This window comes from Alligator sinensis, unplaced genomic scaffold (assembly GCF_000455745.1).
Source record: "Alligator sinensis unplaced genomic scaffold, ASM45574v1 scaffold111_1, whole genome shotgun sequence".
NCBI classification, from domain to species: Eukaryota; Metazoa; Chordata; order Crocodylia; family Alligatoridae; genus Alligator; species Alligator sinensis.
In genome coordinates this window covers 294,228-319,050 of record NW_005841875.1, presented here as the reverse complement: position 1 = coordinate 319,050, position 24,823 = coordinate 294,228, and the positions used below count along the sequence as shown (strand labels likewise).

General features: G+C 41.1%; 1 protein-coding gene across 3 annotated transcripts in view; it reads left to right on the top strand.

The window, feature by feature from the left end:
* Positions 1–24,823, top strand: part of SPOCK1 (SPARC (osteonectin), cwcv and kazal like domains proteoglycan 1) — a 500,723-nt gene that overhangs the window by 274,495 nt on the left and 201,405 nt on the right. For 2 of the 3 annotated variants that reach the window (XM_006017185.3, XM_025196024.1), the window contains exon 3: positions 13,337–13,451. In XM_006017185.3, the coding sequence (XP_006017247.2) occupies positions 13,337–13,451 (115 nt within the window). Of the gene's footprint in view, positions 1–10,158; positions 10,211–13,336; positions 13,452–24,823 lie in introns of those variants that run through there. The other variant, XM_025196025.1, reaches the window with a different exon arrangement.

Here is a 24,823-nt window from a genome sequence, read left to right as displayed (position 1 = left end):
AACTAGCTGAGCTCCAAGGGCAGGGAGTACCCGAAGGATTAATGGTAGTTCATGCATGGCTGCCTTGCTTCCTCCTGAGCATGAAGCCCCTATCATGGTATTTCATTAACAGAGTATGAAACAATCCCATATAGGTTGTATTCACCGGCTGAATATATTTGAGGGCCCAACGCTGTTCTCACTTGGGTGTAAATTCAGAGGAACTTCACTAAGATCATAGAGCTTCGTTCAAATTACATGATCGCAATTAGGGACAGAATCCCAATCACCGTGTCTTTTTTCTGGATATGTAGGACTGGCTGACTTTCTGATTGGGAATTACGACAGCTGTAACAGTGCTAACATTCAGCCTGTCAACACACAAAGCAGTCATGCACACAGGGCTCTTCAGCCTTTGGGATATTAATTTCCAAAGCTCATGACACACAGCTAACAGCATGTAACCAGTTTTGCTGGAAATGGAGTAGATATTGTTCTTGCTGAAGTGTGTGTGTGTGTGTGTGTGTGTGTATGTGTATATGTATATATATATATATATATACACATATATATATAAAAATAAAATAAACCTGATAATTCAGTACTTAATTTTTACCAATTGTGTGTGTGTTCAGTATTAACAACAAAGAGTTTTTATTTCTGAAATACAACATGCTTGCAAATCGAACAATTATAGATTTATTTTATTCATATATTTATCAACATAGATTTAAGGATATAAAAATTAAGAGGAAAATTATATTTTTGGAGGTATTTTTGCTTCAGTTATGCTTGTTTTTTTCCTTCTGCTTCCATGGCTCGCACTTATACAATTCACTGTTACTTTTAATCAAAGTTACAACAGAGTTCTGTACATCGGAAACCAACTGAATTAATTCTTGGTTAAGGTTTTTTCCCCCATGATCATACTTTTTCTTCAGGTAAAGTTTTAACTTACAACTGCTTAATGACAAGTTACAAACCTATGTGGCATGTAACTTTTCTGCCCTGAGCCGTTGATAATGTTTGTCTGTAACTATCTAAAATGGGCATCCTCATCATTTATGAGGATGATTGTTTTTACACATTGTTTTCTGAACAAAGTATTGCCTGCTTTTTCTGTAGGCAGTGGGCTAGATGCATTCACATCTATGGAACTCCATAGAATTCCCCTGAATTATGTGGCCTTACCTAGTCTAAATAAGAGCTAAATTTGGCTGTGTGACCTTACATGAAGAATAACATTTTTCAGCTCAGAGTCACCACACTGGGCATGTCTACACATGCATATTAATGTGAAGCAATAAACTCTGCTTCTTATTGCTCCGGAGTTTATTGCTCCAGGCACACTGTTTGCACGTGCACCCAAGACGAGTTGGAGCAGCCCCAGCTGGCAGGAGGTTGGAGGCCTGCTCCCCCCTGGCTTAACATGCTGCGGAGGAGCTGACTGGGACACAGTGGTGTTTCAGTTTGGAGCTAGACAGCAGGCAGCCCCCTCACTGTAGCACCTTCGTGCCCCAGCCAGCCAGGGCAGCATCTACACATGCACTGCTGCAGATAAAAAACTCTGCAACAGGATAGTACTTGTATTTACTTGTACTGTCCTCCTGCAGAGTTTTTTACTCCACAGCAGCCCATGTTTACAAGTACCATCCTGCTACGGAGTAAATTAGTTTACTCTCCAGCCTAATAGGGCCACACATGTAGACACACAATATTTACTGTGCAGCTAATTAGTCTACCATACAGTAAATGTCTCATATAGATGCACCCATATTGCCAATCCTGAGCAGTAAAAAAATATGGGATTCACTTTAGATCCATCAGAATGTTTAAAAAATAGTCATTCGGGAGGTTTACATGTGCCTTCTAGGTTTTGTGTCATTAGCATTTCTGCTTTCAAGGTTTTCTCTGGAGCCTTTAGGACTGGAAGTTTATTTTGATTTAACATGAAAGCTGAGCTTTTGCTGTAAGGTCATGCCTCCAGGAGCTGGAGATTTATGTGAAACATCCAATATCACAAGATTCAGGATCAAATCACTGGGGTGGGCATAGCTGCCAGCTATATACTATCTGATTTGGGGGCCATTTTCTTGCCCATGTGGTTCTTCTGCATTCACCCAGTCCACGCTACCCATAGGAACCATTCTAGCAGCATTTGGACCCAAAATGATGTCTCCCTGCCTTCCCACAATTCGTTTTCTAAGCAGCATGCCATACACAGTCTGTGTTAAAAATTCAATCTGAAAGTGCAACGTATCTGCACCCAGAACGGTTGCACCCGGAGCAGGGTAGAAGCAGAAGTAGCTGGAATCAGCAGTTCCATAGACGGGCCCTTTAAGATATTGCCATGGAAAAGGGCAGATAGAACATGGCTGGGAGGAGGAGAATAATTGGGGAAGGAGAGAAAAGCAGCTGGACTCAGGCATAGATCTGTTTGGAAAGGGAGCATACGGCTGAGGTTGGACCTTCAGCATTCTCCAGATCCATGACCTTCCCTTTACTACAAATTATGCCCAAAGGCAGCTTCTAGTATGTGAGTGGGCAGATGTTTGCATGTGTTTTTATAAGCCACGGGACTTCATAATCTGAAGTTGTAGTTCTGTCGCACTCTGCATTTTATGGCCTGTAGTGCTTACATCGCAGGCAGCTTGAAGCTGTATCAAAGAGGGATAGTCCCTGGGACGCTGAGCACAAGACCATAACACCTGGACCCACATGCCTATGCCAGAAGCATATACAAAACGGGGAGCTCAGGCGCACAGCTGTCTGTACACTTAGAACTTGCTAATGCCAGTGATCAAGTGGAACATCAGACCAGCGTCCTTATGTCTAACCAGTGTTTTAAGCCCAGTCTGGGTTTGATCTTTCTGGGACATGTGGCAGCGCTGCCACAGACAGCCACATCCAAGCACAGATTAACACACAGAGAAAGCAATTGAAACTTATGGGAGCACCGCGGTATTGATGCCAGGTTACACTTTACTGGACTAATAAGAGTGCTGTGTGCTTGCATCTGTTGGTTGCTTGCAGGCATGATCATGAAAGGCACACCTGTTTTTAGCTGGAAAACAAAGCAATCATGCAGCAGTTTTTAATGGCTTTTCCTCTTCCTTTGCACACTTGCTTTATCAAGATAAATTTTGAAGCTATAAGCATAATATTTATATCATGTCCCCAGGTAAATCTAGGATTAAAATCTTACTCCGCGTAAGTAAATATGTTTGGCTATCGATCCTAAATCTCTCTCATCCTAAAATACAGGTATCTAGTACTCTGACTCGATTTCCAATAATCCCTTTTCTTTCATGATTTTATTTCCTATGGTAGGATTTGATCCAGTTTAAGTTTTAATTGCTTTCAGATGGCAAAACTTGCTGTATCTATAGTTTCCTATGACATTTGCTGTGACAGGAGGTGTGGGAGCAGGGGTGAAGGCAATTCTTTAGTTTTACTTTACTTTACTTTTACTTGATTTTGTGACTTATAGGCTATTCTAAAACAAGTGAAGGAGCTCAGGGCCTTGCAGAACCAGGCCTTGTGTTTTTGCTGGTTAAATGGATTCAGGGAACAATAAAGGTGTGGCATTATAGCAGCCTTAGTCCAGGGAAGTGCATGGTGTTCAGATAAGTTCCCTCAGAGCTGAAAGTGCTTTGCATTTCATGGAGACTATCTGCACTTCGCAAGCATACCAAGAACATGCAGGTTGGGGGGGCCTTTTTCTTTTTAAATCTCAATGATAATTTATTTTGAGCAAATAAAAATGCTTATATTCATGTGATAATATTCAGCAAAGTATATCCAGCATCAGCAGGCTTCTTACTGACATCCAGTCCTATCTTTCCTGTCCCCTTTCTACCTATTATAACTAACTGCATTGCATTTCTACACATTTGTCAACCCAACTTTTATTATTCAGGTTCTTATCATGTTAGTTGGGAAGCAAATCAGCACAGTCCTTTACAATATCTTTAGCCTGGCTGGCCCTCAGCAATGTCAAAAGAAATTATAGGTTAGTTATGAGAAATGATTTTTGAAAGTGCCTCTATAAATGAAAATAGATGTTTCTTTCCATGATACTGATATCTTCAACTGCTCAAATGTTACAGTTTCTCCAAAACAAAAACCAATGCAGCGACTGAATAAATGCTGACAGTTTGAGTTGTTGCTGTTTTCTTGCATTGTAAAGTTCATTTACTGAAAATAATTCACATACATGCTTGAAGCATTCAGGCCTGTGGTAATTAATTTTTAGCTGAATTGATTCCCGTATGCAAATTGCTATGCATAATTATGTGGAAAGAGAGAGAGAGAGAGAGAGAGAGAGAGAGGGAAAGAGAGAATGTGAGTTAAATATCTGAGTGTGTTAATCGAAGACATACTCTCATCTAGATTTGGGGGAGGGGTAGCTGCAATCTTCTCTCTAACGAAGCAGAATGATTTATGCAGAGATTTGCAGGAGCGGAATAAAACCCATTAGTAATTACTTGCAAGTGATACTTTTGTTTTTTTCTTAATCTGTTCTTTTAAATAGTATTTTGTAAAAACAAGAGTATTACCAATATTACAATATGAGAGCAACGATTCCACCCAGCTGCAGTAAGCAAAAGCGGTTCTTCTCAAGTCATTGCTGAGACTTACTGAACTACTTTAAAATCAAGTAGACCAGAAAAAGAAGCTTCCCCTATAACAGGAAGCTATTGACTCATAGACTCATTCTGGTATCATAAAGGTTCCTGATTTTTGGAGCTTTAATGCTGTATGCACTCAGTACACACATCTGTTATATATTATTTCACACGCTTTGGAAGTTATCACGTTGTGAAGAAGAAAAGATCAGAACACAACTTACTATAGTTGTCCACACGCGCTGGTAAGAAAGGTCCACTTCTTACCATATGCTAATACACAATTGAAGACCAGGCTGTTCCTGTTTTAACGAATCAATAGTCAAGGTAAACCCTACTGGCAAGATTACCTCCACCAGCTGACATACGCTGAAACTAGAACTTGTCTGTCTACAGTAAAACTTTTAACATGGGTTAGCCAAGGTGTGCCTCGCTGGTGCCTTGCCCCTAGTGAGAACAAAGGCAAAGAGTAGAAATAATTTGTTTCTTACTGAGTGCTGGGCCTATGAATTCAGTGCGTGATTGTGGGGTATGGAGTCTAAGGGTGTGTGTAGACCAAACAGGGGCCCTAAATTGAAGTGGTTGGGTTTTAAAAAACACTGCTTCAGTTTAGGACTGATTAAACCCCTGTGTTGTGCACGTACCCCGCTGACTTACCTGCCTCTCCGGTGGGGACGGGACGGCGAGCTGCCGGCAGGTGGAGCAGTCCCAGGACTGCCGGGGGGGCTGGTGCTTCCCTCTGCGGCAGCGGTTCTCCCACCACCCCACAGGCAGCACCTACCCACAAGCACCTGGCTCGGTCAGTCCCGGGGGGCACCGCATCTTTGGAGGGAAGCACTGGGCCCCAACGCAGCTCAGGCAGGCAGGCTCCAGGGATGGAAAAAAAAGAGATCCAGCTCTCTGCTGTTCTTGGGTCGAGCCTGCCTTCCCGGGCTGCTGCTAGGCTGCCTGCAAGGGCTTCCTACGGAGCCCGGCGCTTCGTTCCGTGTCTGTAGGGGCAGAAAATTAACGCTCCTTGAAGGAGTGTTAGTTTGCTGCGCCCCAAATCATTTAACGCGCATTACGCCGCCAAATTTCCTGCAGCGGCTGGAATTCATGTGCAATACGCCGTCAACACATGCGAACACCAACACCATTAAAGTGGTGCAAAAGCATTTCGCCCACTTTAAAGTGTCGTGCGCACACGCCTCTCGTTTCGTCTACACACGGCCTAAGGCTACCTGCTTCATGTTGACTTCCTGCCCATGGAAGTATCCAATGTCTCTTCACATCAGTACTGAGCTGCTTAATCCCTGCTTTCTCTGGCCACTTGCTAGGCTGCTGAGCTATGAATGACAGTGAGGGAATAACCTGAGACCTTGCCCCTTGGGTCTGAATTTCAGCCTCAGCCACTGTTACACCTGCATGCTAAGCAGGGAGCACTCTAGCATAATGATTAGGAGTCTTCCATCTAACCCAGGTTTTCCACAAACTCTAGAGCTGCAGGGGGCTTCTCACTCCATCCTAATTGCTCGCTTGTACAGGCAGGGGTTGTGGTTTCCTCCAAATTTGTAGAGCCCCTGTATCTTGGTAGGGCACTGCTAGAAACAAATAGCATGTAATGCCATAAAATGCAGATCTACATTTCAGTGCGTCATCTAATCTAGATGCAGTGTTTTATTATCATTCTCCGTGATACCAAACTCACTAGAATGCATGCATTGTAGACAGCAGGTCCCATTTTCTAGTTCATATTACCTTTCTTAACAGATGTTCTTGTTTTCTCTTCTACTGAGAACAGCTCCAAGGGGATTGTGTGAAGCAACTGCTTTTGACATTTCATTATCCAAAAGTCTTTTTGTTTTGAGGTGATCATAGTACTTATTGCAGGGCAATTTTGAAAATGATTAAAAAAAAAAGTTTGCATACTGCCATTTTTTCTTTGATTGCATGGCTTATTTTTATATCAGCCTTACTAAATAGGAATGGGGTTGGAATTTCTCCATTTCCCAAATGAATGGTCCTAAAAACAAAGTCAAGCCCATAAATCTTTTTATGGATGAGTTGTACAATTTTGGCAAGATTTCACATCCATTGCTGCAAGACTTTGAGGGTATATATTTGTTATCACCCTTCCAAAATCAAATGTGTGAAAAATAAATTTGCTCCATTGTGATTAACACATGACCCATAGCTACAATATGGTCTTATACTACAGCCCTCTGTATGTATATCCATGGTCTGAACTCCAAAGTTTCCTCGCAGTCATAAGTCTTCCTTTATGGTAACAATATATAAAAACATGAAATGTAATAGAAAAGTATCTCACTCTTGTCCAACATTGATTTATAATGGTAACTCACAGCCATTTGTGACAGGGAACGGGCAGGGGAGAGAAGAATTTGTATTATTCATAACAACATGTTCTCTTCTCTGGGTAGCGGAGAGGAGGTATTTGTAATACTTTTCTTATCAATGCCATGTAGAAAAGAGATACTAATGTAGTTTTAGGAGGCAGTTAATGTCCTGATGCAATCACTAGTGTTTATTTCCCAATTATTTTGGTAGCTCTAAGAGGGAACTACAGAGGATTTATAGATTTAATAAGGCACTGGGGTTGGTATGAATAATAAAGTTTGGGTGAAGAATGGAGTCTCATGTTCACTGCTGTGCGTGTGTACTTTGCCCCTTAATGACTGTGGCTGGAATTCTGGTTCCACGCTCACAGCTGGAATAAATTGGCTTTGGTTCGGGAATGGAAAAAGCACCCTAGGATGAAAGCTTTGCACCCTGGCAGTTTCTGTGCTGCAGATACTTCGAGTCATTGGGCACAAAGTTAAATATCCCAAAGTTTCACAAAAGGAAAAAAAGAAAATCTGAAAATTTTTATTTTGAGACAACTGATTTGGAATTGTTCACTTCGTTATGGCCTCCTGGTCCTGCTGGACTCCCCAGGTAGCCAGCTGCATGGGGGAGTCAAGCCACATGGGAGAGCTGCTGGCAGGAAAACAGAGAGCCCAGTTTGGCCGGAGTCCATTTAAGGAGACAAGCCTTCCCTGGCTTGCATTGAAACGTTCAACTGATTCTGTAGCGTCCCGTGAAATGTTTCGGTTCTGATGCATCGGCGTTTTCCAACTGACATATGTGCCAGCATAAGGTTTTCAGCCAAGTCTAATCCACCATCTGCAGAGACTCTGAAGTCTCCCATCCATATTAACTGTTACATAAATTATGGCCTCAAGAGTGGTATTGTGTGCTCAGAGTCCAGGAGGAATACAGGTAGAAAAGTGAATGTCTTGATCCCAATCTGTATATTAAGAGGAAGGTTGCAGTTTTCTTTCAATGGTAGTGGATTTTTTAATGAAGCTGAACTCAGCAATAGGACAAGATCATCATCAAAAATTCTTCTTGTTTTCCTGTCCTCTTCCCCTTACCTTCATTTATTTATTTGTATTTTTAGCTCTTCATTTCATAGCCTTGACACTCATTGCTTTAGGACACAACGCTGTAAAGAGAAATACAGTTTTTATGTTTCATTGTATTCTCAAGGGGCTTCTGCAGATGATGAGCATCTGCTCTTAGTCATGTAGAAACCTGATTAACAAACCATGATCTTTGATTAGCCCATTTCAGAAATTATTGCTTATCTTGGGTTCTGTCTTTAGGGCCTGCCTTGCTTAATACTAGCATAGCATCCCCAACTTTCTTACTGCATGAAGGACCTTCTCAGACTTTGCATCATGTCTGTGGCCTCTTATTACAGACAGAGTCCACATTCTGCATTCCCAGCAAAATTGTCAAAAAATCAGTCCAACACATTTTGTTTCAGTACTAGTTCTAGTACATTATAAGAAGACCTTCTAGAATGTTTTCCATTGAAGGATTTCCAGGTACTTTTGAAGCATTCATGAATTAAGGCTCACAACACCTCTATGAAGTAGCGCAATTATTATTATTAATCATTCGTACTTTAAAGATGAGAAGTCCAAAGAAGTTGTGAGCCTTGGGTGTGAAATGGAAGCCAGGCTTGGACATGGCCAAGATTTCAGTCCACGTCTTCTCTATTCTTGTATCTCAACCAAACAACCATTCAGATAATACCAATTTTTCCATGTGTACTGAGTGCCATACCTGTACCATGTAATGGGGTATGTTGCATTCAGTTTTGATCAAGGGGTGGCATGAATGGAATGAAATGATCAGTAGTCCCATTCCAGTCCCAAATCCAATTTGATTGAACATATAAGTAATAGCTCTACTCAATCAGTCTGTAAAGGCATTCTTATGCCTTCCTAATGATGCACGATGACTCAGCTGATCAGGCATCCTCATGGCACTGGGGGTCACCTTGTTGACTGGTGTGGTGTCCTCTAGCTTAATGACAGCTCCCCAAACTGGAGTTGTTTTTTTAGACTTTTATATCCTATTACAACCCTCTTCTGTATATTCCACATATGGTCCTGCTATAAATCCTCACCACTTACCTTTCACAGCATCAATCTGTCACTCTCTGTCACCTCCAACCTGTTTCTTTCTGAACTTCTGCCCTACTAAGTTATCCTTGGATTTGTTTTGCAAACGGAGCCAATCTGGCCTTGGTATGCTTCTCTATTCTGTCTTGTTTTCCAGCAGTCTACAACAATCGACATTTTGTTTTGCCTACCACGGTCATTTACTTTAACTTTGTGCCGAAGCTAGCTCTGTGCATATTTTGCTTCCTGTTTTGCTCGTGGTGTCCGTTCAGAGAAAAAGAGATGGCATCAGTCATGCCAAGGCTTTCAGGCCTATAAATTTCCAACAGTCCAGGTATAAGGTGAGACTCTACTCTTCTTAACACTAAGTGGGGTGCATTCACCTGTGGAGGGATGATGTATGGCAATTCTCAGTGCTTACCTTGCCTATTGCCAGTTATGCCAAGTCAGCTTTTCAGGCCTACAAAGTACTTGTGAATTTTGGTGCAGAATATTTCATCATTTTGTTTCATTCACATTAAAACAGGTCATAATTTGTTTTGCAACTAGCTTAGTGTGCAATTGCATCATTTCTTTTATCCTGGGCCTTGGGCCTCGCAAGCAGTGCTAAGTGTACCTTGGAAAGCCAAGTAGTTTGGCTAGAATTCTTCAATTTAAAAAAAGAACTTTTAAAAAAGGCACATTTGTTACCTCATTCTCCATAATGGCCCAAACTGTGCTCCCCTTATTCATGCCAAACCACAACTGATTACAATGAAGAAGTGGAGATGAATTTTCCCCATAATGCCAAGCTTATATCTTTTATAAATTGGGTTGAATTTAGTCCACGATCCCTACTTGCAGGACTTTAAAAGGGAATTTGGCAAAGTTTTCTTCACAGAAGTTGCTTTCCGGTGCATGTGTCCATATACAGATCTGATTTAAACTGGCAAAATCCAGTCTTTCTGTCACCTGAATAAACCCATCTCCCCAAACATGCAGGTCTTCAGCCAACATACGGCCTCCAAAACAATGCCAGTGAGAATGCGCTCCAGCAACGTAACAATCTTGGCAACCATAAACCCTCAGCTCATATACAAGGTGCTCGTTGTCTTCTGTTGATACAACCCCTTGCAATGAGGACATGTGGCACCAACAACAGCATCCAAGCATGTATGTGTTCCAGCAACACAGTGATGCTTGCCTTTATTCGGAAAGGCGAGAACCAGGAAACAAACACAGAAATCCCAGCAAAATTTTTCCTTTTGACCTAGCTAGACTGGCACTGGCATGACCATCAAACCGTATGTATTTATTTGGCTAAGTGTCATTGGATGCTGATATTTCCTATCAATAGTGCAGACAACTTATGACCCTCATTTTACCTTTTTCATCAATGTAATTGCATTAGAAGCAAAAGCTTTTAATGCTTTTGTTTTGTTTTTAAGAATTCCAGCATCTTGCACTAAAGGCATTCCACTAAATACATCTGTACTATTGTGCTCAATTGCCCATCACAAATCTGTAATGGGTGTTAATGTGGTGAGCGCTTGTAGCTCTGACTACTTAAACCAAAGTAGAACAGCTGCAACACTTTAACTCTGCAGGAGAGCAAAGGAACCCTCTAGTTGTTAGAAATACACTCTCTTCTATGTGGAAAATGTCAGTGGTAATTGAATTGGAACTTAAAAATAACTTAGCTTTTTCCCTTTTTTTCTTTTTTTTTTTCCCTTAAGTAATGCCATTTTAGGGAATTCCCTGGGCATTTACCAAAAACGGGGAAAGCGATCCAGATAATGAAATGCACAAACAGAGTTTGAAAATGAAAACACAAATGCTTCAGTTAAGTAGTGAGGGAGGGAAGAAGCAGGAAGCTGGGGGGATCTTGTGGAGAAAGCCAAAACGGACCTCATGATGAAATGGAAGTGTGCCTCAAATGGATATAAAATTGTTTAGCTGTGTGCAGAGGCAATCTTGCTGGTGTGTTTGGTGGGACCCAAAGTCCAGTTCTGGACAATGTCATCCCTGTGCTAGAGGAAGTTCCTTTGGTGCCTCCAGAGCTCACTTATTAGCATACTACCACAAAACTGAAGGGGAGTTGGAGGTGATTTCCCTCCCCCTGACAGTCATAGGCCATGTGTAGATGAAACGAGGGGCATGTGCGCATGACACTTCAAAGCAGGCTAAACGTTTTTGCACCACTTTAATGGTGTTGGTGTTTGCACGCCTTGGCCGAGTATGGCACATAAATTCCACTCTCTGTAGCAAATTCGGCAGCATAATGTGCCTTAAATGATTTGGGGTGCAGCAAACTAAAACTCCTCTAAGGAGTTTGCTGCCTGTACAGCCACGGAGCAAAGCACCGGGCTCCGTGCAGCGCAGAGGCTCTGCAGGAAGCCCTGCAGGCAGCCTAGCAGCAGCCTGGGAAGGCAGCTCCACCCAAGAGAGGGGGGAAAAAAAAAAGCGGAGAGCCTGATTTCCCCCACACCCTTCCCCAGAGCCTGCCTGAACTGCGCGGGGGCCCAGTGCTTCCCTCTGCAGCTGCGGTGCCCCCCAGAACTGCCCGAGCTGGGTGCCTGTGGGTGGGTGCCACCTGGGGAGGGGTCCACCACTGCCATGGAGGGAAGCACCAGCCCCACTACAGCCCAGGGACCGCTCTGTCAGCCGGCAGCTCGCCCTCTCCTCCCTGCCACCACAGAGGCAGGTAAGTGGGTGTGTACATGACATGAGGGTTTAAAGGGCCCTAAGTTGAAGCGGTGTTTTTAAAAACCCACCGCTTCAATTTAGGGCCCCCATTTCATCTATGCATGCCAATACACCCCCTCACTGGAGAGGGCTAATTCATCCTTTCATCCTTTCCAGACATGGCTTATTCCTGAGCCTCATAAGCCTGCTTTGGAAGGACCCTTTCGAATGGCGACTTGACTCCACCAATGTATTTTTAAAAGGCATCCCTTCAGAGGATGCTCCTAAGACCTAGACACACACACATGCACAGTTTGTTACGGCAAAAACGGATAAACTTTTTCTGGGAAAGTTCAGTATAATATACATGTCTTGCCTGTTTCCTTGATTGGAATGATGGCAAGGCATTTTGTATGTAAATCAGAAAACAAATTAATAGGTTCCTCCATCTCTCACCCCTCCTTACTGCATTTGCACCTCACCCCTGGGACAAATGGTCTGTCAAAGACAATTTTTGTTTTTTTTAGGAGCCCCTTGTTAAAACATTGGCCGTTCGGCCATTCATAGTCTCGGAAGATCCTTTTCAGATGAGCAGGGGTTTTAATCCTTGCGTCTTGGCCCCATGCCAGCTTTGGTAATTACTTTCTGCTGACAATCCCTAAAATCCCCCTGGGTTTTCATTAGGGCCTCTACCATCCGTTTCTTCAGGTCCTCCACTATTTTGTGGCATGGCTGTGCACCATCAAACAGTGGTGGGATTTCAGCCAGATGTGACCATATTTACATGCTGTATGAAGTAAGTCTTGTGATTCTAGTGAAGTTTTTGGTTTCCTTTGTGAGGCAGGGTGCTGTATACATGTACAATGATTTTATTATTACTGCCCTTCTGCTTCGGCATTTTTGCATCAGGCTGACATTTGATTGAATTCATCTAATGAGGTTTTTAAGCCTTTAGATTTACACTTCTAAAAAAGTGTGTGGGGGGGAGGTTTCTACTACATAATACTATATTTGCCATTATCTATTAGTTTCAGCTCAAAAGTGGCTACATAGCTTCCAGCATAACTATAATCACTAAAGAAATTTTAAAATTGTATTTAACGTTTTCTTTTCCTTTTTCTGGGTGTATTTTACGTTGTCCCAAACTTCCAGATGAGATAAACCGTATAAGTTGCAATAGTATCCCTGTCCTATCTACCTTGTCTTATGGTGTAGATGGAATTTATCAAGTCCAATAAAACAGCAGCTTCTGAAAAGGCAAGTTATAAGGGTAGATGCTGTACTCGATATAGGACCTGATTCTGTTAACTGTGGTATAAAGAAGAGCCATGCACAATGCGACTCTAACACAGTGTGAACTCTCCATCTTTAATAATCGTGTTATGCACCTTAAATGACAAAACCTTTAACCATCAAGCCTCCTGTATGCACCCCAATTCTATATGTATCTTGCTAAAAACAGCAGCCTACACCACACCATGTAGAGACATATATTTAAATGGTATGGGAGCATGAATTTCTACTAGTTGCATGTCCTTTATTTTGAATTAAAGAGCAGGCAAAGCACTTCACTTTCATTTCTAACTCTCCTATTTTTAATTTTGTCTTTAATAGCTCTTGATCCATCCAAAGATCCATGTCTGAAGGTGAAGTGCAGCCCACATAAAGTGTGCGTCACTCACGACTATGAAACTGCTATTTGTGTAAGCCGCAAGCAGCTGGTACACAGGTAAGGGCGTGCTGCCAGTTACATTCCATTAAGTCTCTGCAGTTTCATGAGCTACTATAAAACGAGGACAACCAACCCTAATGAACTTGAAACTTAACATTTAAAAGAAGTTTCGGGACATGTTTTTCATACTTAAATGGCATTTTCTTCCATGGCCAAAAATATCGTTTGCTATTTATAATAATCAAGGCCGGCGAGGGTTTGGAACTAGTCCAGAAAGATCAGATGGAACATGGGCCCCCTAAGGAGAATTGTGCTGTACAACATCCGTCCTACCAGCACTGCAAAGGGGTTGTTCAGACAACAGTAACTATGGCACTCTGTGAAATATGAAGATAGTCTCAATGCACTTCCACGATAAAATACGTTACCATATTTACTGGCATAGACCTATTTTCCAAAAGTTAGGCATCCTAAATTGGGCTGTATGTTTTAAGTGAGGAACCTGATTTCCACACTGGAATGGAGGAATGGGAACATTGTAATGGCTGCTGGAGGCTATGCCGCCTTACTAAGTGGAGGGATGCAACTGGGTTCTGGGTATCATTCCCCCTTTTCTTCCAGCTCCAATGCTCAGGCTTTAATGCTATCATACCTGCTGCTGAAAACTGCTGCTAATGCAGCAGCAGCTGTGGCAGTGTTAAAGCCTGAGCTCTGGAGCTGGAAGAAGAGCACAAGTGATATATGCACCCGGTGCCTTCAGCTCAGGTTACTAAATCTCTCCAGCTTCCCTGGAAAATATCACCCAAAAGAACCATTTGGAAATGAAAGACTGAAATGGAAAGATGTTCAGAAAAATCAAATGGAGTCAACAAAGTCTTAAGTATCAGGGAAAGGACTTCAAAAATCAATGTGAACTTACTGGAAACTTTAAAGTAGGACAAACATGTGACACTGTTGGAGTCCTTGGGAGGCTGTTGACTGCCACAGTCTGATCCTGCTGCCTCTGAGCTGAGAAAGATTTCCATGTAAAACTCACTTGTCATAATCAAAACTTCATTCCTGAGGATTTTTCCTACAGAGAAATGGGATTAAACTGGCATGGTGAGAAAGCATAAAACGATGATGGGTGTCCCTGAATTAATCTGGAGCAGCACCATGTCTAAGCTTTTAATAAGCAACTTAACTCACCCAAGTAATCCTTTTGAAATCAATAGAGCTACTCACATGTACATTCACACAAATAGGTCCTGAACTTCTGCGATCAATTTTGCAGTCATTAACTTTCATAGGTTAGAAAAAAAAATCCTTCTTCGAGGGGAGAGCCTCATCCAGTTGAATTCAGATGACATCTCGTGGCTGGGACCACATTTTTTTTCTGAAATATATTCTGACATATGACAGAAAGTTTGTTTTTTTTTTTAAAGCATTTTTACACTACAGCTTTCAGCATAAAATGAACTATGGAGTGATGTTGAGTATATGGTTACGTGAAGTACTTAATATTACCATGATGTTTTGCAAATTATATAGTTTGTCTTTCCCATTCAGAAAGAACTGATCTATCATAAGGTGCATAAATATAGCACGTACTAAGGTAAATACTCTTTGGACTGTTTCTACATCCAGTATATCAAAAGCAATCAGACTACTTGATCAAAGTAGAGCAGAAGTAATGGCACACAATGGAAGGTGAAAGCCCCTTTTTCTGCAAATCAGGCTAGTTCCATGCAGTCTCTCTAGGACTCTTGCACTGCCTGTAGCTGTTTCAGATAGACTTTGGGCAACACCGTGACAGAAAAAAAGAATTAAAAAATTTACTTTGAAAAGTCTCCAGCCATTTTCCAGCCTTAAAAATTACTCTTCATGCAAGATAGTAGTGCATATCTCTCCAAAGGACTTTTACTCTCAAAGTCTCTAGCTAGCTAATTGCCTCAGAGGGTGGATATACCAATAAAGAAAGTTGCCAGCCCAAATTCTCCATTGTCTAGAATTGATGATGTTGTTTCAATAGAGAATTCGGTGCTCATTTTGCAAGGATGTGTTCGTTCTTCAGTGCCTGGCCTGAATCCTGTTTGTCTGACTCCGCTCTCAGTTATATCAGGAGTAACTCCACTGCACTCTATCAAGTTACATTGGTCTTTCCTTGGGGTAACCAAGATTAGAGCCAGGTCCCGCAGATCCGTATATGTAAAGTCAGAAGCATCAAATAACACAGCACCGCAGTGATTGCATTGCACACCCCTTTGTGCATGTTTGCGTGCACTCAAAGGGATTTTCCATTTCATGCATCATTATCAACTTGCTGCAGTGGCTATACAAAGCATGTAAGCTCAGCAAAAAGAAAACAAGCAAACAACAGAGCAACATCAAATGTTGCTGCTGAGGCTCCCAAATAGAGCTACACTGATTTGCAGCAGCTGATTAACTGGCCTGCTGAGTAGTTACAGCACAATGAAGGCATGTTTATTCCATGAATAATGTAGCTAACTTTCAAACCACCAACAGCAGCACAAGACGTGCCTGTTTTATTTTCTTTGTGCTGAGGGTGCGCACTTTGTAAGCTGGGGCAGGAACATGACAATAGCGGATAAAACTGACTTTCATGGACGTCAGGAATCTGGCCCTAGAATTTCTTGTCGATTGTGAATGGCACCGGAAGGATGTCAAGTATTTAACAGACGCGCAAGTTGGAGAGCTCTTTGCTTTGAGCTGTTTACAGTGCAAATTGGGCAGGCCTGGCAGAAACAAAGGTAGGGGAGTGAAGGTTGGATCAGGTCAGATCCATGACTGAAACATACCTGGAAGAGATGAATCTGAAGCCCCTGGCAGACGTTCAGTTAAAGGCGCGATGTAACCTCCTGCTGTGCTGCACTTGCAGAGCAGTAGATCCCAGGATCGTGATCCAGGGCTCCCCTTGCACCGGCAAGCAGCAAGGCAATCTGCTCAAGGGCTCCGATGCACCCCTGAGGCTGGGAGCCCCTATCAGCTGATTGGCCTGGCTACTCATTTAATTTTAGGCATGATGGGAACATATTGTGTGTAATAACATTGTGTCTTATTCCCTGTCCTTTTGCACCGCTAATTGCATGAAGGTGTAGGCAGGTTACTAATTAAGACGTGATTAACTGGTTAAGCGTAACGTCTGCCAGGGACCTGAACGACATATCTTGCATATTTAAGAAGTACACTGCTCATAAAAGGGCCTTCTGGAATGCTCTATAGTGGAGCAAGTTTTCTTGTAAATTAGATGTAATTTACCCATTCAAATTTCTCTTTTTGAACCTGACTTGCTGCATTTCTGAAGCCTTGCAAAGTGTCTCATCAAGACTTCTTTGCTTCCCATGTTCGTACAAGGGGGACATTTTTTTCTTTATTTTCCCTTGAGAACAGCAGGGAGAGCAAAGGAATAGGTGAAAAAAGAGCAGGTATTAACATAACTGGGACAATTGTTTTATTGCATCTAAATCGCTGGCGATTTCCAGTTAGTTTGTCATCCCAGAATTGGTCAGACTTGCACAGCAAGACTCCAAACGTTTTGAGCTTGGACAGATGAACAAGTAATATTGAGTTAAAAGGAAAGGGGAGGGAGGACTTGCTACAGAGAAGCTTCTCCGCATGCCTGCTTCTGTCCCTCAATAAATGAAAGCTGAACTGGGACCACTTACCCCTAAATTAAAGACAGATAAATTACCGCAGTTAACTTCCACATAAGACAAGATAGGAGTGGAAACCCAGAACAGTTACTGCAGAGCAGCTGATGCATGGTAAGTAACCTCCTCTCCCCTCCTTGGCCTTTTAAATCAGTATAATTTGTTCATCTGTCCATACCCTGTATCTACTTCTGTACTGAGATTTAGAAGTCCAGATGTTTACTCGGTATTCCTCTTCAGTGCTGCCGGTGCCATTGTTACCGACAAAAGAAGCCAGTGCTGAGTGCCTCACTAATTATTTTTTTAAAGATTTGGACAAGCTCCCAGATAAAACATCTGTCCTTCTAAATTACACATCAGAGGGCTAGTCTGACCAAGGAGGCAGTGTTGACAACTACATCTATTCACCATGAGGGAACTAATCCCCATCTCCAGCCGTAAACTATCCAGGGTGTATACCATCAGAAAACCTTATTTTCTGTTAGTGATGGCCCTATGACAAATAAGGCTGTAAAACCATCCCAACAGGTACGTGAGCTTGTGCATATTTCTACCAGGGCTGATCTGCCTACTTATTTTTTGGCTTACGTTGCATTGGAAAGCAAATTCAGGAAAGGGAAGAGGTTGATCATTGCAAGAATGCTGGTGCCCAGCCTGGTTTCATGGAGAGAAGGCTGTTATATAAAAAAATCTCTTTGGGCTTTTCTGAAACTTCACGCAGAAAAGGAGCCAGGCTTTTAACAATATTGCCACTTTTATTTTTGTTTCTGCATTAAACAAACAATTGCCTTTTTAAAAAATGTGTGTTAGATGTGTTAACCATAAACCTTGACACTGTTGTTTTAATTTCCCCCGTATCTCTTGCATGTCTGTCTTCTCTTGCTTGTTTTCATGTGATGCCAGTAGTGTCAAATGCTAATGAGGTGTTGGCATAAATCCAAGCACTCCTTTGGGGGTAATTTCTTCCTGTGATGAACACCTGAACCCTACAATTTAGTGGCCTGACCAGCGTGAGCGAGTGTTTGTTTCTTGGGCCGTCTGTTGTTTAATTCTCAGTGATTTACACGGGGCAGTTCCTCAAAGCTTGAATACGTGAGCCGTTGATATTTTGATGTCTTGTCTTTTAATACAAAAAAGTGTGATAGTAGTTAGCTGTAGATATAGGAATAGCACTAGTTTGTTCCTTAATTAGTTTGACAGTTTTTTGCGGTTCTTTTTTCTTTCTCTCTCTTCCTTGCTCTCTCTTGTTTTGACACAGAAAATACCTGGTTTTGAAGGTGAGATTTAGAAAAACAGTGTCCCACTGGGAACTGAAAAATAAAATTGCTCAGCTTAGCCTACTAAAATTGGGTAGATTTATCAGGGTACTGCTGAATTAATTGTATTTGTTTTACTATGCTATTTATTTTATTGGCCATTGTCTACAAAGGTCAACCAAGCACGACAATTGATAGGGCACCGTTAGTCTGTTGTGGTTTTTTTTAATTTCTTTTCCTTCTCTCTATCAAGAATAAGGAACCAGCCGGCATATTACTCTTGCTTATTTATTCAAGTTTCAAAGACATTGTGGAGTGCTCTACCTTATCTACAAAGTCCATTTTATCCTTCTGTTTACCATAAAAATTGGTAAAAGCCATGCCTGCTTAGTAAGGAGAGTTTTACTCCATCTCTCAACAGGAGCAGGAAGCCATTTTTCCTGAGCAGAGACACTGGAGCACTGTGAAAAATATTGCCGAATTCTGCAGGGAAAGATTAGTTATTTAATTTACTTCTATTTTAATCTTAACAAAGCCACGTTTAATGGCAGTTAAGGTTGCAGAAAGGCATTCTCTCTCTGTCTAAAAGATAGATCAGACGCAGTATGGCTAGAACCTGTGCAGAGAATGTAAGTTCTTTCTCAAAGGGCAAAGCTCTTAATAGCTCAGTAACTTATGATTGCCTTAGCCCCATACAATAGCTTTGGATAATATTACGCACCCACTGATTTTGCTACTGTTATTAAGATCAAATAGTTAATGTCTACATGTGCCATAGACTTGCAAAGTTATTGTGGTTTATTGTACCAGGGTTTCTCAGAAAAGGTGAATTACCCACCAGTTTGTTGTTGCAGGGTTACCTATAAGAGTCAAGTAGAGCTGGGGAAAGTGGAGTTGTTTGAGTTGGCCATTTCAGCGTCTTGGAGAACTTTGGTCGTGGTTCGCAGCAAACACAAGAAATGAGCTTTAATCCTTGAAAATGAATTTGTATATTAGAACTTCAACAAAACGGGTGTACACTTATAGAAGGTTTCTGGGTTACCAGATCTTCTTGTTTAACTGAAAAATGGTATGAAATTGTGTTAGAAATTGCACCCAGCTCTGGCACTAAGCACTGGTCTCTTTTATGTTAGCTTTATGCTTTAGAGAAAAAAAGTGATGAAGTACTTGCTTACACACACACACACAAACTGGATTTATATTGACTTTGTTTTTAATAAACATATTGTAAGGGGGGTAATTGTCAAAATTTGCCTTATTCTACCCAATCTCAAGAGTTAGCATAATCATGTATGAATGATGGTTCTAAACAGAGAGAGAATATTCATTTTTTGCATAATTTGTAAATTGTCACATCAGTCTTTCTCATATCTATTCATTAATGGTACATTATGCCGTTTAACTGCAGCTCGTGCTGTGCGTCTAGGAGGAAGTGCCTAAAACCTTTTTATGAGAGCCCAAGGGGGGAGTGAACCCTTGAGGTCAGAGCAATGTACATCGAACAACATATAATACCTAGTCCTTGGAGAAAAGGTGAAAGCTTTTTACTACTATGTGGTAAAATCAGGAGGTTTTTTCCAGAGAAATAATAGACAAAAGGGGAAAAAATTGCTTGTTTTTTCTGTGCATGAGCCAAGATACCTTTCATGAGATGACCATGTAAACTGTCCTCAATCTGTACATGCTTCATGGGAGTTCTTGGGTGTTATCCTCTATTTCCAGTTATAAAAAAGTGAGTGTTTAGCATGTATTCCTAAACGCTGATAGGTTTCTCCAAGCCTACCTCTGGCATTAACGGTCGAGAGTTTATTCCAAGGGCATCTCTTCTTGGAGCAGCTCACTCAGTTTTTGAAAGGGATCTTTGCTTCACTCGACAATGAGCTAAAAATGGCAAGTCGCGTTCACCACGAAGGTCCATTTCTCAGTACTTAAACTGGCCTGAGATAAAGCACTTTGCCTAAACAGACCAAAGGTTTTCCTCAGTGTGAGGGAAGGGGTTAACAGAGGTACAGGACCCGGTTCGTGGCTTTATGAGTATTGCTACGCTTCAGTCTTGGAGCTTGTGTACAGACTTGCCTCCACTTCGCTATTTTTTGGTAAGCCAGTGTCATATGTCACATAGGCCCCTGCTGCACATTACATATCTTATGCGATTATCTGGGTAATTGCACAATAAATTTAGACCAGCCACATGTGCAAAGTAAGATAGGCCACAAGTGCAAAGTGATTAACAGTTTAATTGTGCAATAAATTTAGACCGGCCACACATGCAAAGTAATTACCACACCATAATAATGACTATCCAGCTATAAAAAGAGCCAACCAGCTACAACATTAGTGCTTGAAAATATGTAACAACTCTATAGCTGGTTTCTATCCAGTTTTAATCTGAAGATGTAGCAGGGCCCTTAGAAAAAAAAATGTTTACCCCAAAAGCAGATGTATTTCTTTTAACATATGTGAAGCTCAGACTTAATAGATTTGGCCCCTGTACTTTCATCAACTTTGAAAAAGAGCAGATTTTTGGCATTCTTATTTTCCTTGGTTTCCAGTACTGAGCCATGTTTTTAGCTGGACCTCCTCACCAAGTCATCCCCAAAATTGGTTTATTTATCACTACACGAATGCAAGGGTTTGTAGTCAATACCGTACCCCATTTACTTACCACATACAGAATAGGTGTTGCTCCACAGATTATTCAGCATGTGCCCTAATGGCTTTACATCTTCAGTGTGATCACCTTGTACATGTGTAAACCAAACAGCACCCCCTTTGCACTGCCAGGTAATTCAACTCACATATATTTGCTATCAATTTGATAATAAAAACTGTCATTCAGAAGACCTGGATTTAGGGGTCAACTCACTCCTAAAATTAGTTATTTGGGAAGTTCAGATTCACTACAGTTCTGTCCCCCGCAGTATTTCTTTTAAATCTACTTTTAAATTTCCAGACAAAAAATGTAGCCATGCAAAAAGTGTTTTGCAGTGGAGTGCAGATGTCTCCCATGAAAGGTATCAGCAAATGCTGAGGTTGGAAGGAGGATATTTACTGGTTACTTAGAAATTAAGTGCTCTATATCCTATTACCAATCCACCACTTCAGAGCAGACCTCATTTCCCCTTGCCTGGTTAACCCATTGCTAATTATCTGTGGCCATTTGTCCAGCAGTTAATGTTAAATATCCCTATGCCAGTTTTAGGACTCATTAAAGCTGCACAATGAGCACTCAAATGACAGTGTCATGTTTGGATATTAGACTTGCCAAAAATGTATCATGTTGCCTTTTTTTATAGTATATTTTACAACAAAGTATGTCTGTTTTCGATTCAGCAAAAGATGGACTCAGCTGGCTATCAACAGGGGACTTGCTGTATTTTATTCACAGACACCAAACACCTCACCGCTCAGGTGAATATCTTACTGTTAAGGTCATTGTCTTTGATTTTGTAGCTGCCAGCCATTGTGCTCTCCTTTACTATGAGGGAGCTGTAGGCGCTGAGAGGAATGAAATGGCTATTGAGATATTCTCCAGTTGCACCATTCCTTCTAGCCCATTATCATCGTGCTCATTAAAAACCATGCAAAACTCCATTTCTATATTCTTTCCAAAGAAGTGGCAAACTTGATAGTAAAATAAAAAGTCAGTGCATTGAATAGAATGAGGAAAGGTCCATCCCTCTTTGCATCATACACGCATTTTAAATTCATAAATAATTTAATTTCGTTGTTTTAAATAGAAAGGGACATACTGCAGGGCAAGTTCCTTAACATTTTATTCTCTTATTTTTATCTGACTATTTCCAGTATTGCTCCCCTAGGTATATACTAGGAAAAACTCAGTTTTTGAGTCCAGTTCCCTGCTATTGCAGCCAAACACCTCCTAGTATCCCTCTCGTGAGCTTCTCGATCCTCATTTTAATGGATTATCAATCCTTTAATTTTAAAGTTGGATATTTGCCCCATGTTGCACATATTGGAAAACTGTTGCACAACTTCACGGGATGGTTTGAAATTTCCAGCCTACATTTATTCATGGGCCATTTATGCACATTTGTTCCTGTGCCAACACTGTCCTCCAGTTTAAAAAGCTCTTCTCCCTCCTTGGTGTTTACCCCATGATGTATTTATAGACAGCAATCATATTCCCTCTCAGCATTTATTATGCTAGACTAGACAGCCTCTTCTTGTCTCCCCTTGTAAAGCAGGCTATTCATTCCCCTCATCATCCTAGCCATTCTCCTCTGCAGCTGTTCCACTTTGAGTTCATCTTTCTTGAATATGGGTGAACACAATTGTACAGAGAACTGGGCTAATTAATCTTGTTCTTGTCTAGACGCTTACACTCTCCTGATATTTGTAGATATAGCGTCCCCATCAGAGTCATCACTTATTTAGTCTCTTTTCAGATTGGTTCCTAAATCAAACCCTCTGGATCCCCAGTCTGAAAATCCTTTTGGTTGCCCTTCTGTGAACCTCTGTAGCTTTGACGTACTCTCAACAAAACAAACTCTTCCAGGTGGGCTCTTACAAAAGCTTTATAGAGAATAGTTCTGCAGATTCTGCGTATCCTGAGCATGTAACCAAGAATAGATTTGCCACTTGCAATTATCTCCGGGTCATTCCTACATTTACAAATGCCTTTAATATCTTTCAGATTATTTCTTTTTTATGTTCAAAATGTTAACTTCCTTTTTTTATCAACATTTCTGGAATATTTCTAGTATCTCTATGTCCATTCCTCTTTTTCTTTGCTGTCATTGTTTGCAGAACTTCACAGTTAGATACAACCTCCAACTTTGAGTGACATACTTTTAACCTAATCCTCCATATTATGATTCAAGAAGCAATACAAAGTGCTGAAGTAATTCAGCTCTTTCCCAAACACAATCTATTTCATTTATCTTTTATCTTGTATTCATTTTTGGGTTTCTGTTTAATCAGTTGCTTGTTTGGAAGTCAGTTCCTGAAAAGATCCCTACAAGAGATGTATAATAGCCAACATGTCTTTCCTTCTCATCCATTAATATTGCCTATCATAGCTTCTTATTCTTTTTTATGTTCAGTGAAATCCTGGTCACAGTGAAGTCAGTGATAAAACTCATATTTGATTATAGCAGGGTCAGGATTTTATTTCTTGTCTATCTGCTGTCCTGCCCACCCCAACCCCCTTCTGTAATATTTGGGGAATGGAGATCATAGCACCTTTTGTCCTTATGTTTGTACTTGGGTATATGCTCACTTCTGATTCTGCCTCTCAGGATGTCAGAGATGGTCCTTCTTTCTACAAGACTACGTTGTCTCAAATGAAAACTATTTTACTGTCAAATTAAGGCAATAGGGACAAAAGCATGAAATAATATATAGTCAAAGTTTAAGCTTCCTAGACAAATATTATGGAAAAAATAATTATGATAGTTCAATTTTACATTACCAATTGCCAAGAGATGCCCGATGACATAGCAGGATTGACAGTTTTAAAATGTCAAATCAAAATGTAGAGCCCACAAGAGAAGAGTAAGGCAGTCTATTCACTTACCCGTCACTGCCACCACTTTTGACATCTGGCTTTGTAGCTTTTCGTTTGTTATTGCCTAGCTAAGCTTAAGGCTATATTATTGTATGACTCACTTAAGTCTTAAGTACTCAGGTAGTCTTGATGATTACCTGAGTATTTAAGCATAAGAGATGAAGCATAAGGACTCACTTTGTCCTCCATCTTTTTATATTTTTCCATGGACTTCTTCTGTTTGCAGCCATTCCTTTTTCTTCCCCTTTGTCATGTAGCATGTGCCTGCACCCAGTTTCCACTGGGTAAGTCACACTAATATTTAACCCACCTCTGAGTTTTGCACTGAAGATTAAAATGAAACCGGTAAAGTTCTGACCGGTTTCCCAAGAATGCTCAACCAGCAAGGTCCACTGAGCACTTCTGAAAATCTGCATGCCTAGAAGAAAGCTGAGCTCTTAGAAAGGCCTGACTCTTGGGTCCATTATAGTCAGAGAGAAGAATCAGGGGTTATACATGGTGATGTCATTATTTGTATTTAGAATATCAATGTTCTACTTCTGAGCCCCTCAACCAGTTTACGGCACATCCAGAGGTAAACGGTTTTAAATTGTCAAATGAAAATGTAGAGCCCACAAGAGAAGAATAAGGCAGTCTACTCACTTACCCATCACTGCCACCACTTTTGACCTCTGGCTTTGTAGCTTTTCGTTTGTTATTACCTTTAGCTGCTAGTCGACTCTTCCTGTGGCTAAGCTGACCTCCCAGGGGAACCAGAATCGTCAGTCTTTCCTCGTTTTTGGTATGGGCCACTAGGTTAAGGATATATTTCCTATAAAGCCCCCTGTGTTTTCCTCGGTGTCAGAGGACTCTTAACCATGGAATTTCTGTGAGCATCTTATACTAATATTTAATATATTTCTATATTTTTGCTCTTTGCCCACATCTAAAATATGTTAAGCAATCCATTCAGCCAGAAATGATTATTTAATGCTTACAAATGACCAGCAATGC